General features: G+C 42.8%; 1 protein-coding gene across 1 annotated transcript; it reads left to right on the top strand.

Moving 5' to 3' along the window:
* Positions 1-3597: 3597 nt before the first annotated feature.
* On the top strand, positions 3598-12206 carry LOC131573748 (cathepsin E-A-like). The gene is made up of 9 exons (XM_058827975.1): positions 3598-3689; positions 3866-4043; positions 6055-6172; positions 6674-6792; positions 7244-7443; positions 8095-8217; positions 9160-9304; positions 11619-11717; positions 11810-12206. The coding sequence occupies exons 1-9, from the start codon at positions 3634-3636 to the stop codon at positions 11987-11989; spliced, it is 1218 nt and encodes a 405-aa protein (XP_058683958.1). The 5' UTR covers positions 3598-3633; the 3' UTR covers positions 11990-12206.
* The last annotated feature ends 202 nt before the right edge of the window (positions 12207-12408 follow it).

Raw genomic sequence — 12408 nt, 5'->3', positions numbered from 1 at the left:
GGACCCATTTTGCTATTCAGTTCTAATTTCTAGGAGCATTCCTGTGTATAGGAACCTCTGCGTAGTTTGACATGTTGAGCTGCTGCTATTTCAAGCTTTCCTGGGTACTCATACATGTCCCTACCCAGGGCAGTGGGCAGGTTGGAACTACATGATCTTTAAAATTTCTTCCAACCCAACCCATTCTATGATTGCCCTGCTTGGGTGTTGGCCATGGCTCTACCATGAACTTTGGATGTGAAAGCTGGCAGAGCGTTTTAAGGTAAAATAGCCTTTTCAGCACCTGCCTCTTCGTGTTGATATCTACAGCTCGTTGCTGTCATTCTCCACACTTAGTAATTTAGGGAGAATACTATCTTTGAACAATCTGCAGGTGGTTTCGGGGTATTAGGTGCTGTGCTACCAAAATCTGTGACTGCTGAAAACTACACACTCTTGAAAACTAGAAGGCAGAGCAAACAGAAAATTGAGGAAAAGGGACCACTTAAGGTGGCCTCTGGATTTCTGTTCAAATCTAGTTATATAGAGCTCTTTCTATCACTTGCTTTCAAATGTAAAGCAGCACTTAGCTATCAATTGGGTATAGGTTATAGGATGTTTATGACCCTTTTCCCCACAAGATGGGTGGCTGTGCCATGCAGCAGTGATGCTATGAAATGTATGGAGGAGTACAATAAAGAGGGCACCTGGGAAACAGTATTGTAGCAGGACAGAAAACTGAGTGGGTGCTGAGACCTGCGTGCCATAGAGTAAGTTTTGGATGGAGAAGCTGGGCGAAGCATCAAGCCTGGAGAACAAAGACAGTGTCACAGTCATCCGTGGTGGTGCTGTGGAGTAGAGGGCCTGAAAGTTCCCTCTCTGATGGTGGGATGTGCTGAGCATGGTGTCCCAGAAGCAAGAAGCCAGTTTGCACTGCATGAGCGTATCCCTTTGGACACTTCTTCACTGCTTTGATACTCTGTGCCCTGTCAGAGGGCCACTGTGGGGAATGTGTCAGCAGGTTGTTGTATTTGTTTTTCATTTCTAAACAGCTGTGGCACCTTCTGAAGGCAAGGGTTCCCTCCCCTTAAGGCACTGTAGGCTATGGGTGGAAAACCAAGTGCATTTGGTATAATTAATAATGAATATACATCCACAGCAAAGCCTTGTCTTTTAGACAATTTTTTTCAGATAACCTACTAATCATTACAACATAAGAGCATAGCTAAGAATATATCAATGATATAGTTTAGGCATATTTTTCTCAACAGTCCATATGTAGACAAATAACTTTGTGAAGTACCTTAAGTCTGCAGATACAGATATGGTTTTGTTTTTTTTTTTCTACTTTAATTATTTCTCCTTAATGGAACTTTTAAGCTGCAGATAACTATTTCTTAGGGATCCTCTCCACTGTAGTTTAATCATTATTCCAGCTTATCAAAAAAGGTCACAATGACCTTTTGTTGCTGCATTTTGTACCTCTGTTAGCGAAATTAATGTCTGCTTGGAACATAGTGTGAGATCAGAGAATTTGGGAAAGAATAACCTTTGTGTGTGGATTAATAAAGGACTACACTTGCAATAAAATGAACAATCATGTTCTTTCTGAGAATCAGCCACTCAGTGAAGGCACTAAGGCAAAGGCGGTCCTTACAGTAGACCCAGGTGGTGTTTTGAAAACCACTTCTTGTCTTCAAAGTTACTGTGGTGCCCTCTGAAAGGAACATTAACGACTTCCCAGAAACATTTGTAGCATTTGAGGAAAAGTTCAAGTGATAAAAGCACTCAGCACAGACATTGTCTTGCTCTTGTCAAAGTGGCGCTGCCCTACCCAAGGGCATGACATCTGCTCTGCTGTCCATCAGGTGACAGGAGGGGGCTCCTTGAGGAATGCCCTTGCTTTCTAGAATTTCACAAATGGCTACATCTTTGCTCACCATTCCCATTTGCCGTGCCCAGCTCTTGCAACTCAGTGGCCAGGTGACTCTGGGACAGAGTGGGATCGTTTGCTGTAACTTGTGTAAAACCTCTTAGTACAGGAGAAATGGGGAATATTACTCAGAGATACATAATTGAAAAATATTATAATAAAATAGAAATAAATATAAAAGATACATTTTTGAGAGTCTACTATTTTTGAAACAAGATATTATAATAGAGATGCTGGTGGATTTTCAGATCCAAAGCTCTGCCTGCAGCTGTGTGATGACACCAGGTTCAGCCTTTGCTGAGTTTTTTAGCTATTACAGTTTTGGAGGTACATTGGAGAAAGAAAACTGTGTATTTCAAAATCCAGGGTAACTAATAAATAGAGCTCTAAACTTACCGATTTTAAGGCTCTCATACCCCCCTCCTCAATCAGTCTGACATAGCAAGGGAAGTGACTTAAAGGAGGAATTTTTGTTTGCTTTGTACTTAATTAGAGTCTGTGACAGGCATTTAAACCCCTTCTTGGCTCACAAATGCTGTGTGTTTGGGTTTTTCTGCTGCTTTTTCTTGACATTGCTGCTGGAGCAGAAGATGACAACTCCCGCCTCCTCCATGTTCTTTGACATTCGCTCCTTGCTGTGCTGTTGCACATCTTCTCTCTTTTGTGAGATTTATTTAGTTCCAGTTCACCTTTGCGTAGTGAGAAGTTTATTTTAAATACATGGTGTGTTGCAAAGAACAAAATGTGGTTGCTTCTTTCCCAGCATCCTACCATAGCCTTTTGAACAAAAATGGCTGATTATTCAAAGCTGGCTTTAATATATGCTAGGCTGCAGTAAGTGGTTGCTTACTGCTCTTTCTTGTGCAGAGGAAAGATTCAAAAAGTCTTGTAAATAAATTGCAGACTCAATGCTCAGCTTCCTCCTGGGCAGCTGGTGGGTTGAGTGCTGTGCTCTGCCAAATCAGCCTTTCTTTGACACCACTGTTTCTCTGCAGGCTTGACTTGAACCCAAGTGTCAGGCAGGGGTGGGAGCCACTAACCTCAGGAAACTTGGAGGAAAATAAATCCAAGAGAGCTCTTCCAAATGTCTTGCTGAAATGTGTGAAAAAAATATTTCTGGTATTTACTGTATGTTGCAGTATTGTACTGTTGTGTTTTTTTTTACTATAAAGATCCATTTTATGGGGTGGCAGTCACATTTATGTTTAGACTGGAGCTCTCCCATAAATAGGGAATTAAATTTCAGCTCTTAGGGGGTGACTTGTCACGAGCCCACCAAATGTCTGCTCAGCCTTGCTGAAATGTCTCCATGCAAAAGGGAAATGGTTTGTCCTCTTTCTCTGCATTGAACACTTCTGATCAACATCTCACTAAAGCAGGCTTGAAAAGCAGCAAGTCCTTGGACTGCTTCCTCTTTCTCATGCTAACAGGAGCCAAACTCACCCCATGTATTGTATCTATGTAAAAGGCATTAAGGATTGTTAGTTAAATGTCTGTTTGGTCTAGACTGTGCCCTGGTTATCTGTGCCTGAGTAGCTGCACTGGACACCACTATTTGCACAAACCAGCGGTTAGTCTGAGAGTAAATGAATTAGTTTTCTGCCAAAGCACTGACCTCCTACGATTGATTGACCTGGCGAGCTGCCCTCAGCTGACAATAGGCCATAAAAAAGGGACTTCTGAGCAAAGGAGTGTCATTAGACTCTGAACTGCTTGGAGCCATGAGGGCGACACTGTTGGCTGTGGTTTACATCCCATTCATCGTGGCTCTGGAACGGTAAGAAAACACATCTGACTTCGCTGGCACACATCTCAGCTGGCTTCATGGGGTGACCTGTACTTGTTGCTACTTGAGGTCTCAAAAAAGATACCTTTAAAAAAAACCAAACTGAGTATATGACAGTTCTAGAAAGGACAATCAGGTTTTGTTGTGTGTTTATTTTATTTGCATAGAATCCCCTTGATTCGATTCAAATCTATCAAGAAACAGCTGAAGGAAAAGGGAGAATTAGAGGAATTTTGGAGGAATCACCACCCTGATGTTTTTGCCCGGAGGTATCTGCATTGTTTCCCTGCAGATATTGCTTTATCAGTAGGAACTACTTCAGAAAGGCTGTATGATTACATGAATGTAAGTACAGTTTTGGTAATGCAATCATTAGGACTCATTGTTCTACTGAAGGCAGGTTTTTTTCCCCAGCACATTTCACATCTGGTCTGTCAATGAAATTATAGGGCTTGTGGTGTCTTGTTGCTTTAACCTATAAATATTAGATCATAAAAATCAGGTTGCAATCTGTAAAATAAAACATATCTAGATCTAGGATAGCATGGGACCTGAGTAGAAAGCTGGTGTAGAGTAGCAGTGGTTGTCCTGTGACAAGTTTTATTTTTGTATATACCTGTATTGGACTCGGTTGGGTCCCCAAAGAAATATGGAAGGTTTGCCTGTATCAGTCTTGGTGAACTATAGGGTTTTTCATAGCATAAATGATTATTTCATTTAGTCATTTTCTGTTTACCAGATACTTGGATGCTTCTGTGTTATAAAACAATCCTCCAAATCTCATTTATTTCTTCAGGTGGAGTCATAAATCAGTGATGACAAAGACTTAAGTAGAGTTTTTTATTTTTCTGCTTTTACATCTGAAGTTTAATATGTATTAAATATTGGAGACTGACCTGGGAGGGTTTACCATCTAAGCTGAAAAAGGAAAAAATATTAATTTCACTGGATCTCAGACAGGCAAGTCAGCAGATCTATGATTTTGTAAGCTGTCTTTCCTAGTTTTTGAATTTTGTCCATTTGGATGGTCTGTGTTTTCTGTTTTATTTGGTTTTTCTGCCATGCATATCTCAAGGGAAACTAAGCTGCAGAAACGTTGTGAAGTCTTCATCTGAACAGGGAATGGAATCGAAGGGAAAGCCAAATTCATTCAGCAAGAACTTACTGACACTTGAGGGCCATAAAGAAATAAGTATGTGAAGAACAAAGTACACTGAAACATTTCAACCTGCTTTAAAGCTTATTTCAAAGAAGGATAAATGAAAATCTCAAAACAACAAAGCAAAACCCACTTCCCCAGCATATTCAGGTAGCACCAGGAACAGTTTCATTGCAGTGTATATGTGGGTTTTCTGGTTGTATGTTTTTTGGTGTTTATTTATTTTTTTTTTTTTTTATGAACATCCCTTTGTTTAATGCAGGAAGAAATAGAATCCTACTGTATAGTTGGATATTCTCTTAAATGGCATGCTTGCTTGCCTTTTCAAGATTATCTCATTCAGACTGTATATTCTGGGGTCAGAAACATCAGTGTTTTAACTAACAAGTATGCACTTGAAGGTACATATTCAAATACTTGTATTGCTGAAGACAGTTTGGCACTAGCTATTGCTTTTCTATCTGTGGTTGAATTCCAGAAATGCCATTTCCTAAAAATAGGTCTCTTAATGCTGAAGTGCTCTTCCAGGGCCAGATAGGAGCACTTAGACACTTGTGTACGGGATGTGGATAAGCGCTTGGCTCCAGCATTCACGTGTTCACAGATTATCTCAGTCTCAACTGGTATCCAGGGATGGCCAGCAGTTTCTTCATCTGCTGGATGAACTTTGTCCAGTACAACAGGAACAGTTTGTGCAACACAATACTTTTTGACTTGCTTTAATAGCTGCTAATTACAAAGGAAAAAGGGAAGCCACACTGAGTATTTGTGCCACTGGTCAGAGCCCTCTGAAGCTGGCAGAGGCACGTCGTGCTGACTTTGCAACACTGATTTCTTATTGACATCAGTAAGGAACAGCCTGAAAGTCTGTGTGGTCATGTGAGAGTTTCATCTTGAGGATGACCTTGCCACCTCTGAAGCCAGTGCAAGTGGGTTTGTTGACTCCATAGAGAAACCAACTGAATGTTTGCTTAAAAGGCTTTAAAAATGCCACACCGTTGTTCATTCAGCTGGAGTAAAACCTGCTGCTTGAAGCCACTTGTGGAACCAGACCCTCTTCTTGTGGTGTGCATTTATGTTTAAATGTTTATGCAGAAGCCCCTGAGGGAGTGTTGTGTGATGCTCCCGGTCAGGCCTCTTCCTCAGGAATATCTGGCTGGAGGCTGCCCAGGGTTGAGCGGGTTGTTCCTCCCGCAGGCGCAGTACTACGGGGTTGTGAGCGTCGGGACACCGCCCCAGAGGTTCACCGTCGTGTTTGACACCGGCTCCTCCAACTTCTGGGTCCCTTCCGCTTATTGCATCAGCGAGGCCTGCAGTAAGAAATGTTATTCTCCCTGATGCTTCTCTTGTCTTGGGTCCAGAGGCCTTGCCCACTTCTCCTTCCCCAAGAAGCTTGCCTGCAGATGGGATCTGCAAAGGGAGGATTTGGAGCATCCCTTTGGAGCTCTGCTCTCCCCACTTTGCTTCTCTGTCCCTCATGTCACTCTGCAGCCAGGGCAAGCGCCAGCTGCAGCTGCCCAGAGTCCCTCTGCACTATGAGGTAAAAGGCATGAAAATAGACCTGGGAGACCTACCAACAGAGGTGGAAATGCCCATTTTTGTTTTAATTTTTCTCCAAAATGCAAAATTACCTCTCAAGTACTGACAAACAGGGGTGTCTGCAGGGGAACTGAGGTGCCTACAGTACTTTTTCAACACTTTCTCTTTTGAGAGAAACAAAAATCTGGCTCTCTGACATCTCATCTTGTTCTGCACTGGGAGTGAATGGGTTGCCAGGACCTCCCCTCAGTGTAGAGATGTCATTTTCTTTGTGTAGGGGTGCACCAGAAATTTAAGTCCTTCAAGTCAGATTCATATGAGCACGGAGGGGAAGCCTTCTCCCTGCAGTATGGCTCAGGACAGCTTCTGGGCATTGCTGGCAAAGACACACTGCAGGTGAGTGTCCACCTAAAATGGGTGTTAGCCTCCACATCAGCTGTTTTCAGGGCAGTTCAGATACTGGCCTTGCCCTGGAAATCCTTGCCTGGTTTAAGCAAGGGCAGGGTGAAGTCCCACCAAGCTGAGTGCTTAGAGGTGTGGTAGCTTTGGGCTACCAACACAAATGCCTCAGATTTTATTTTTCATTTCTGATTGTCTTCTTGGATCATCTTCTGGGCTTATGAAGAAGCAGCCACATAATTAAGGCATTCTATGGAATTGGTGCTGCCTACCTGCTGAATGGGCATGTGCTATGTTGATGCAAGTCACACAAAGATAGCCAGGCTTTATAAATTGAATAAATCCACTGATATGGATCAGAAATATTGTTATTAGTGATCTCTTTATTTTCAGTTGTGGTTGTTCTTTGCTTGGTTGTTTGTTGCCTTTTTTTTTTTTTACCAAACAGATAAGTAACATCTCCATCAAGGGACAGGACTTTGGTGAGTCGGTGTTTGAGCCAGGAACAACTTTTGTCCTTGCCCACTTCGATGGTGTACTGGGCTTAGGCTACCCCTCCTTAGCAGTGGGCAATGCTCTGCCTGTGTTTGACAGCATCATGAACCAACGCCTGGTAGAGGAGCCAATCTTCTCTTTCTATCTGAAAAGGTCTGCCTTTAAAATTACACTGCTAAAAAAGAAGTAAATCTATTTCAATTGTTGATAGAAACAACTGTGCATCTGTATAAAGCTTCAACCCTAGAAAGAAATTTCCCCCATTTTTTGATTCTTTGTGTTGTTTTTTTTTTTGTTTTCAATTTGACATTGAGGATTATGGCATGAAAATAAAATATGTCCTGGGGAGGACCATGACTTTTTTCACAGAGATCTATTCTTGTTGGAGCTGGTCGTAAATAAAAGTTCCCAGCTCAGACTAGCCATGTCTGTTGTTTCCCTCTGGCCCGTGCAGATGAACAGAAGTGCTATGCTACACCCAAATAGCCACATTTCAGAAAAGTACTGTTCCCTAATCTGGACCTACCTGCAACTCCACCTATTTAGTGTTTCTTCGGAGCTGAGCATAGCAACTGGCTCAGCCTGCTCTTGATGCCTACTTTGGTGTCTACAGTAAGTCTTCTCAGAGGTTGTTTGAAGGGTCTGAGTTAGACCATTTACAGTGATACTTTAGTAATAATCCCTTTTAGCCACTCATATCTGAATTTAGAAAGGGCTGTAATTTGACTTTTGCTTTTTAAGTGTAATCTCATTGGTGCATGCTGGCACACTCCCATTCTGTGTTAAACTGTTTTCTGCTTTCAGAGGAGATGACACTGAGAATGGCGGTGAGTTGATTCTAGGGGGAATAGACCATTCTCGCTACAAAGGTTCAATCCACTGGGTCCCAGTCACTGAGAAAAGCTACTGGCAAATACACATGAACAAGTATGTATGTATGTATGTATGTATGTACATGTGTTTAAAAAACCTGGTGGAATTCACCCCCCTAGGTGAACCCCAGAGACAAAAACACCTGGTGACACAGGTGCAGGAGGACTCAGCTGCAGTGTTTTACCACAGTGCCCTTCAAAGAGGGGTTCACCAGGATGAGATCGGGGTTTGTTGGTTCTCTAAATCTGCTGTGACATGGGCAGCTGGTTTCTTGGAGAGCATGTTAGTTTGTTTTAATATGATGCACCAGTGATCAAGATGAGTCTTGGTGGACTGTTCTGTTAAGAGGTTAAGGCACCCAGGAATAGAATCCAGCTCTGGGTCCTGTTTTCATCTGTCCTTCTAATTTTGGTCAAAGTAGCCAGTGTTCCCTTGTCGCACCTCTAGCACACTGCCTAAATTGATGAGAACACATACCTGGGAGTGAGGACAAATTCATCATCAGGAAGCACATGATTAGAGTTGTAGGAGTCTCGAGAGAGAAAAGTGGGTCCACAGACATTCTTGTCTTTAGCAGAGCTTGGCAGATAGTTTTAATCATAGAAATACAGAATCATTGGGATGGAAAAGATCTTTAAGATCATTGAGTACAACTGTCAACCCAGCACCGCTACCAAGTGCATCACTAAGCCATGTCCCCAAGTGCCACATTCACACATCTTTTGAAGACTTTCAAGGATGGTCACCCTACCACTTCCCTGGGCAGCCTGTTCCAATGCTTTACAATGCTTTCTGTGAGGAAAGTGTTCCTAATACCCAATCTAAATCTACCCTGGTGCAACTTTGGGCCATTTCCTCTTGTCCTGCCCCTTGTTGTCTGGGATTAACTTCAGTCAGTAGTCTGGTACTTTAGCCAGCAGTAATATGGTGTTTTAGTCACAGTGTGTATGCCATTTGCTTAAAGATGCTTTTTTTTTTTTTTTTTTTAATTTGCAGTATAAAGATCCAGGGCCGGGTGGCATTTTGCTCCCATGGCTGCGAAGCCATCGTTGACTCAGGCACTTCTCTTATCACCGGCCCCTCTTCACAAATCAGGCGATTGCAGGAATATATTGGGGCAAGTCCATCAAATATTGGAGAGGTAAAAACTGTACAGCCAGGGAACAGCTAGAGAGGAAGAGAAACTGGTATATGATGCAGAGTTGGAAAATAACAGAAATTATTTCTTAGGTGCCAGCAAAAGCCTTGTTTCCAGGACAGCGCTGAGCTCTGAGCCAAGCTGCTCTTGACCTATATGCCTTGCCTCAGCCCTCTTCCCAAACGTTCACTTCATCTTCTGTTGTGGTGTGTAAGGAAATAATGGGGACATCTGTTTGAAGAATTGATCTGTACTCTGCACGAGAGATACTTTTCTTTTGGAAGCTCAGAGGATTTTTGGAGGTCTCCAGCTCTAGCTGTTGGCTCTCTCAAGCTGGGAGGGATTTGGTGCTGGTGGCCAGCTGTGTCAGCATCAGATGGAAAGGGAATGGTATTTTAATGACAGCCCCACAGTGGTTTCACTGACAGGACCTCTCACTGTCGGCTTGCAGTGGAGCAGTTGGTATCGTGCCAGAGCTCCTGGGAGGGATGCACATCAGCGTCACTCACAATGCTGGCTCCTCACAGACGAGTCACAGGGTACAGGACAAGGCTTCCTGGCTCTTGCTCTTCCTCCTGAACCTTACTCCTCTGACTCTTTGCTAGTTTTCCTTTCTCCCCTGCTGCTGTCTCCTGCATCTCCCTTGCTGACACTCCTCACCAGTCCTTCCTGTCCCTGCCCCCAGGGAAAGAGCAGTTTATTTCTACCGTGCCTATTGCTGGCCCTTGGCTGACTCCCACAGGTCACCAGCACATTGCCACAGCTCCAGTGTTCAAGGAAAGCTGCTGTGTGTGGCTTTTGTTAATTTTGCGTTTCACAGAATATTCTGAATTGGAAGGGACCCACAAGGATCACCAAGTCCAACTCAGGCAAATGGCATGTACAGGGATCAAACTCACAACCTTGGTGTTATTAGCACCACCATGTTCTAACCAACGGAGCTAATCTCAATTTGTCTTGATCCTGACCCAAAACTACTTTTGGAATAAAATTAGGAGTATTGCAAGTACCCAGTGCACTGAACAAAGCGCTAAGACAAAAGTGGATCCTTAATCCACTTTCATTTGTAAGAGGAGGAATGAACATAGATAAAATATGCATTTCCAATGTACTTATACTAGCCTAATACAAACAAGGAATGGGTCATTGCTGTGTGGGTTCATATACACCAGTGCTGACCTAAGAACGTTCATTGGGCATCTCAGATTTCACAAAAAAAGCATCCTGAAAACAAGACTTTCTATGACTGATTTTTAGCAATCACAGACAGACTGCACATATTGGCTCAAATTTATCCCAGTAAAAGTGAGTGTATCCATCCCAGATTTTACCAGAACTTTTATCTCTTTTCAGCAAGGATTGATTTGTTCAGGATATACTAATTCTGTAATAGCTATGTAAAATAATTATGTCTCCCTTCTAGTATTCTAGAAAAAAGTATTTTACTGGCTTTTTGTACCCTTTTCCTCTGTATCCCATAATTTGTTTTGTTTTAATGGTATGACAGTTGGTAAGTGTACAGAAGATGTAGGATTATGCTTTCATAAAATAGATTGAAAAACAACAAAAAGCAGATTCTTCCTTCTAGGAAGCCTCTAAAACAATGACTTAAAACACTACAGTTTACATCAAAGATTCCTCTGGGACTTGGAGCATTCTGCAGTGCCATTTCACTCACCAGTTGTTTCATGAAATAACTAGAAAGGCCAGGAAATTATCTTCTCAGTTAATGTAACTGAATATATTATTTATGGACATTAATGACCATTAATGACCATGCCAGAGTTTAGCCCTTCTACTCTTTAAATCCCACTCCAGGGCAAAGTATAAGCATAAAGTGATGTATTCCTCACTATCTTTTTTTTTTCCCTAGAGTGATGGCATTATGAGAGGACCTGGGGTGAATTGCACCCATCGGGTGCTCCCTCTGTGGCTGGAGCACTCCCTCTGCCTGTCAAGGCCAGAGCATTGGAGAACTTCTGCTCAGCAGCCCTTGCTGACGTAGGCTTGATGGGGCTCACACACTTCGTTTTCCCTTTGAGTTGCACAGGGAGGATATCAGAGCCCCTTCACCTCATTTTTTTTGGACTTGAAAGGATTTTCATCAGCCCTGGCTCCCTAGGGTGCAGTGGTCTGGGCTGCTGGGCTGGTTTGACCGAGTACAGGAAAGCTGGAGGGCAGTGTTAGGCTGTAAGTCAGCCTGATGCTGTTTCTCTGTAGTAAATTCACTATTACCTACTCCGAAAGCCTTGAATTCAAAGAACAATACTTAAAGAAAAGCAAAGTGATCCCATCTCAGTCAGTGCATTGTGTCCAGTTTCTCGTAGACTGCAGAAGACTGTCGAGCTTGCCTCACATAAGCTTCACGATCGGACACCGCGAATACAAGCTGACAGCAGAGCAGTACATCATAAAGGTGTGTATCCACAGCTTCCCTGCTCCCTGCTCCTCACCCCCTGAGCTGGGGATGGAGCAGGCTGCTGCAGGGACATCTGCTTTCCCTTCCAGGAGTCTATTGATGACCAAACCTTCTGCATGAGTGGCTTTCAGTCTCTCGACATCCCCACTCGCACCGGCTCGCTCTGGATTTTAGGAGATGTCTTCATGTCTGCATTTTACTGTATTTTTGACCGTGGGAATGACAGAGTGGGATTTGCAAAAGCTGTTCACAGGAAGGATTACTACTGAGCTGTAATAGCATTTATTCTATCTTAGCTCAGGTTAATGTAATGATCTTCAACAATGTGAAGAAGAGCTTTTGCTGAAACTTTGGACCTAAATGGGCATTGTGTTGTCCCCATCCAAGTTTTAAGGAATTTGCAGTGATCCTCGTCCCAGATGATATAGTTTATTATAGTTGATTAAATATCTATATGTTTACAACGGAGAAACCGTTTTTCCTGAGTAACTCATGGACACTGCAGCTCTCAGAGTCAGCAGCAGAACAGCTCAGCACTCAGATTTGCAAAAGATCAGGAAGAATGAAAATGCTGACATGTGCCAGGCTGAAAAGATAGCAGCTATGTGTGGGGAAAACTAATCCTGGTCCTGCTTGGTCTGACTATCCTTTTTTTTTCTTGTGTACTAGTTTCCACCTCATTTCTACA

Source organism: Poecile atricapillus, chromosome Z (assembly GCF_030490865.1).
Source record: "Poecile atricapillus isolate bPoeAtr1 chromosome Z, bPoeAtr1.hap1, whole genome shotgun sequence".
Lineage (NCBI taxonomy): Eukaryota > Metazoa > Chordata > Aves > Passeriformes > Paridae > Poecile > Poecile atricapillus.
The sequence above is the reverse complement of the archived record's forward strand: the minus strand, read 5'-3'. Positions and strand labels throughout refer to the sequence as shown.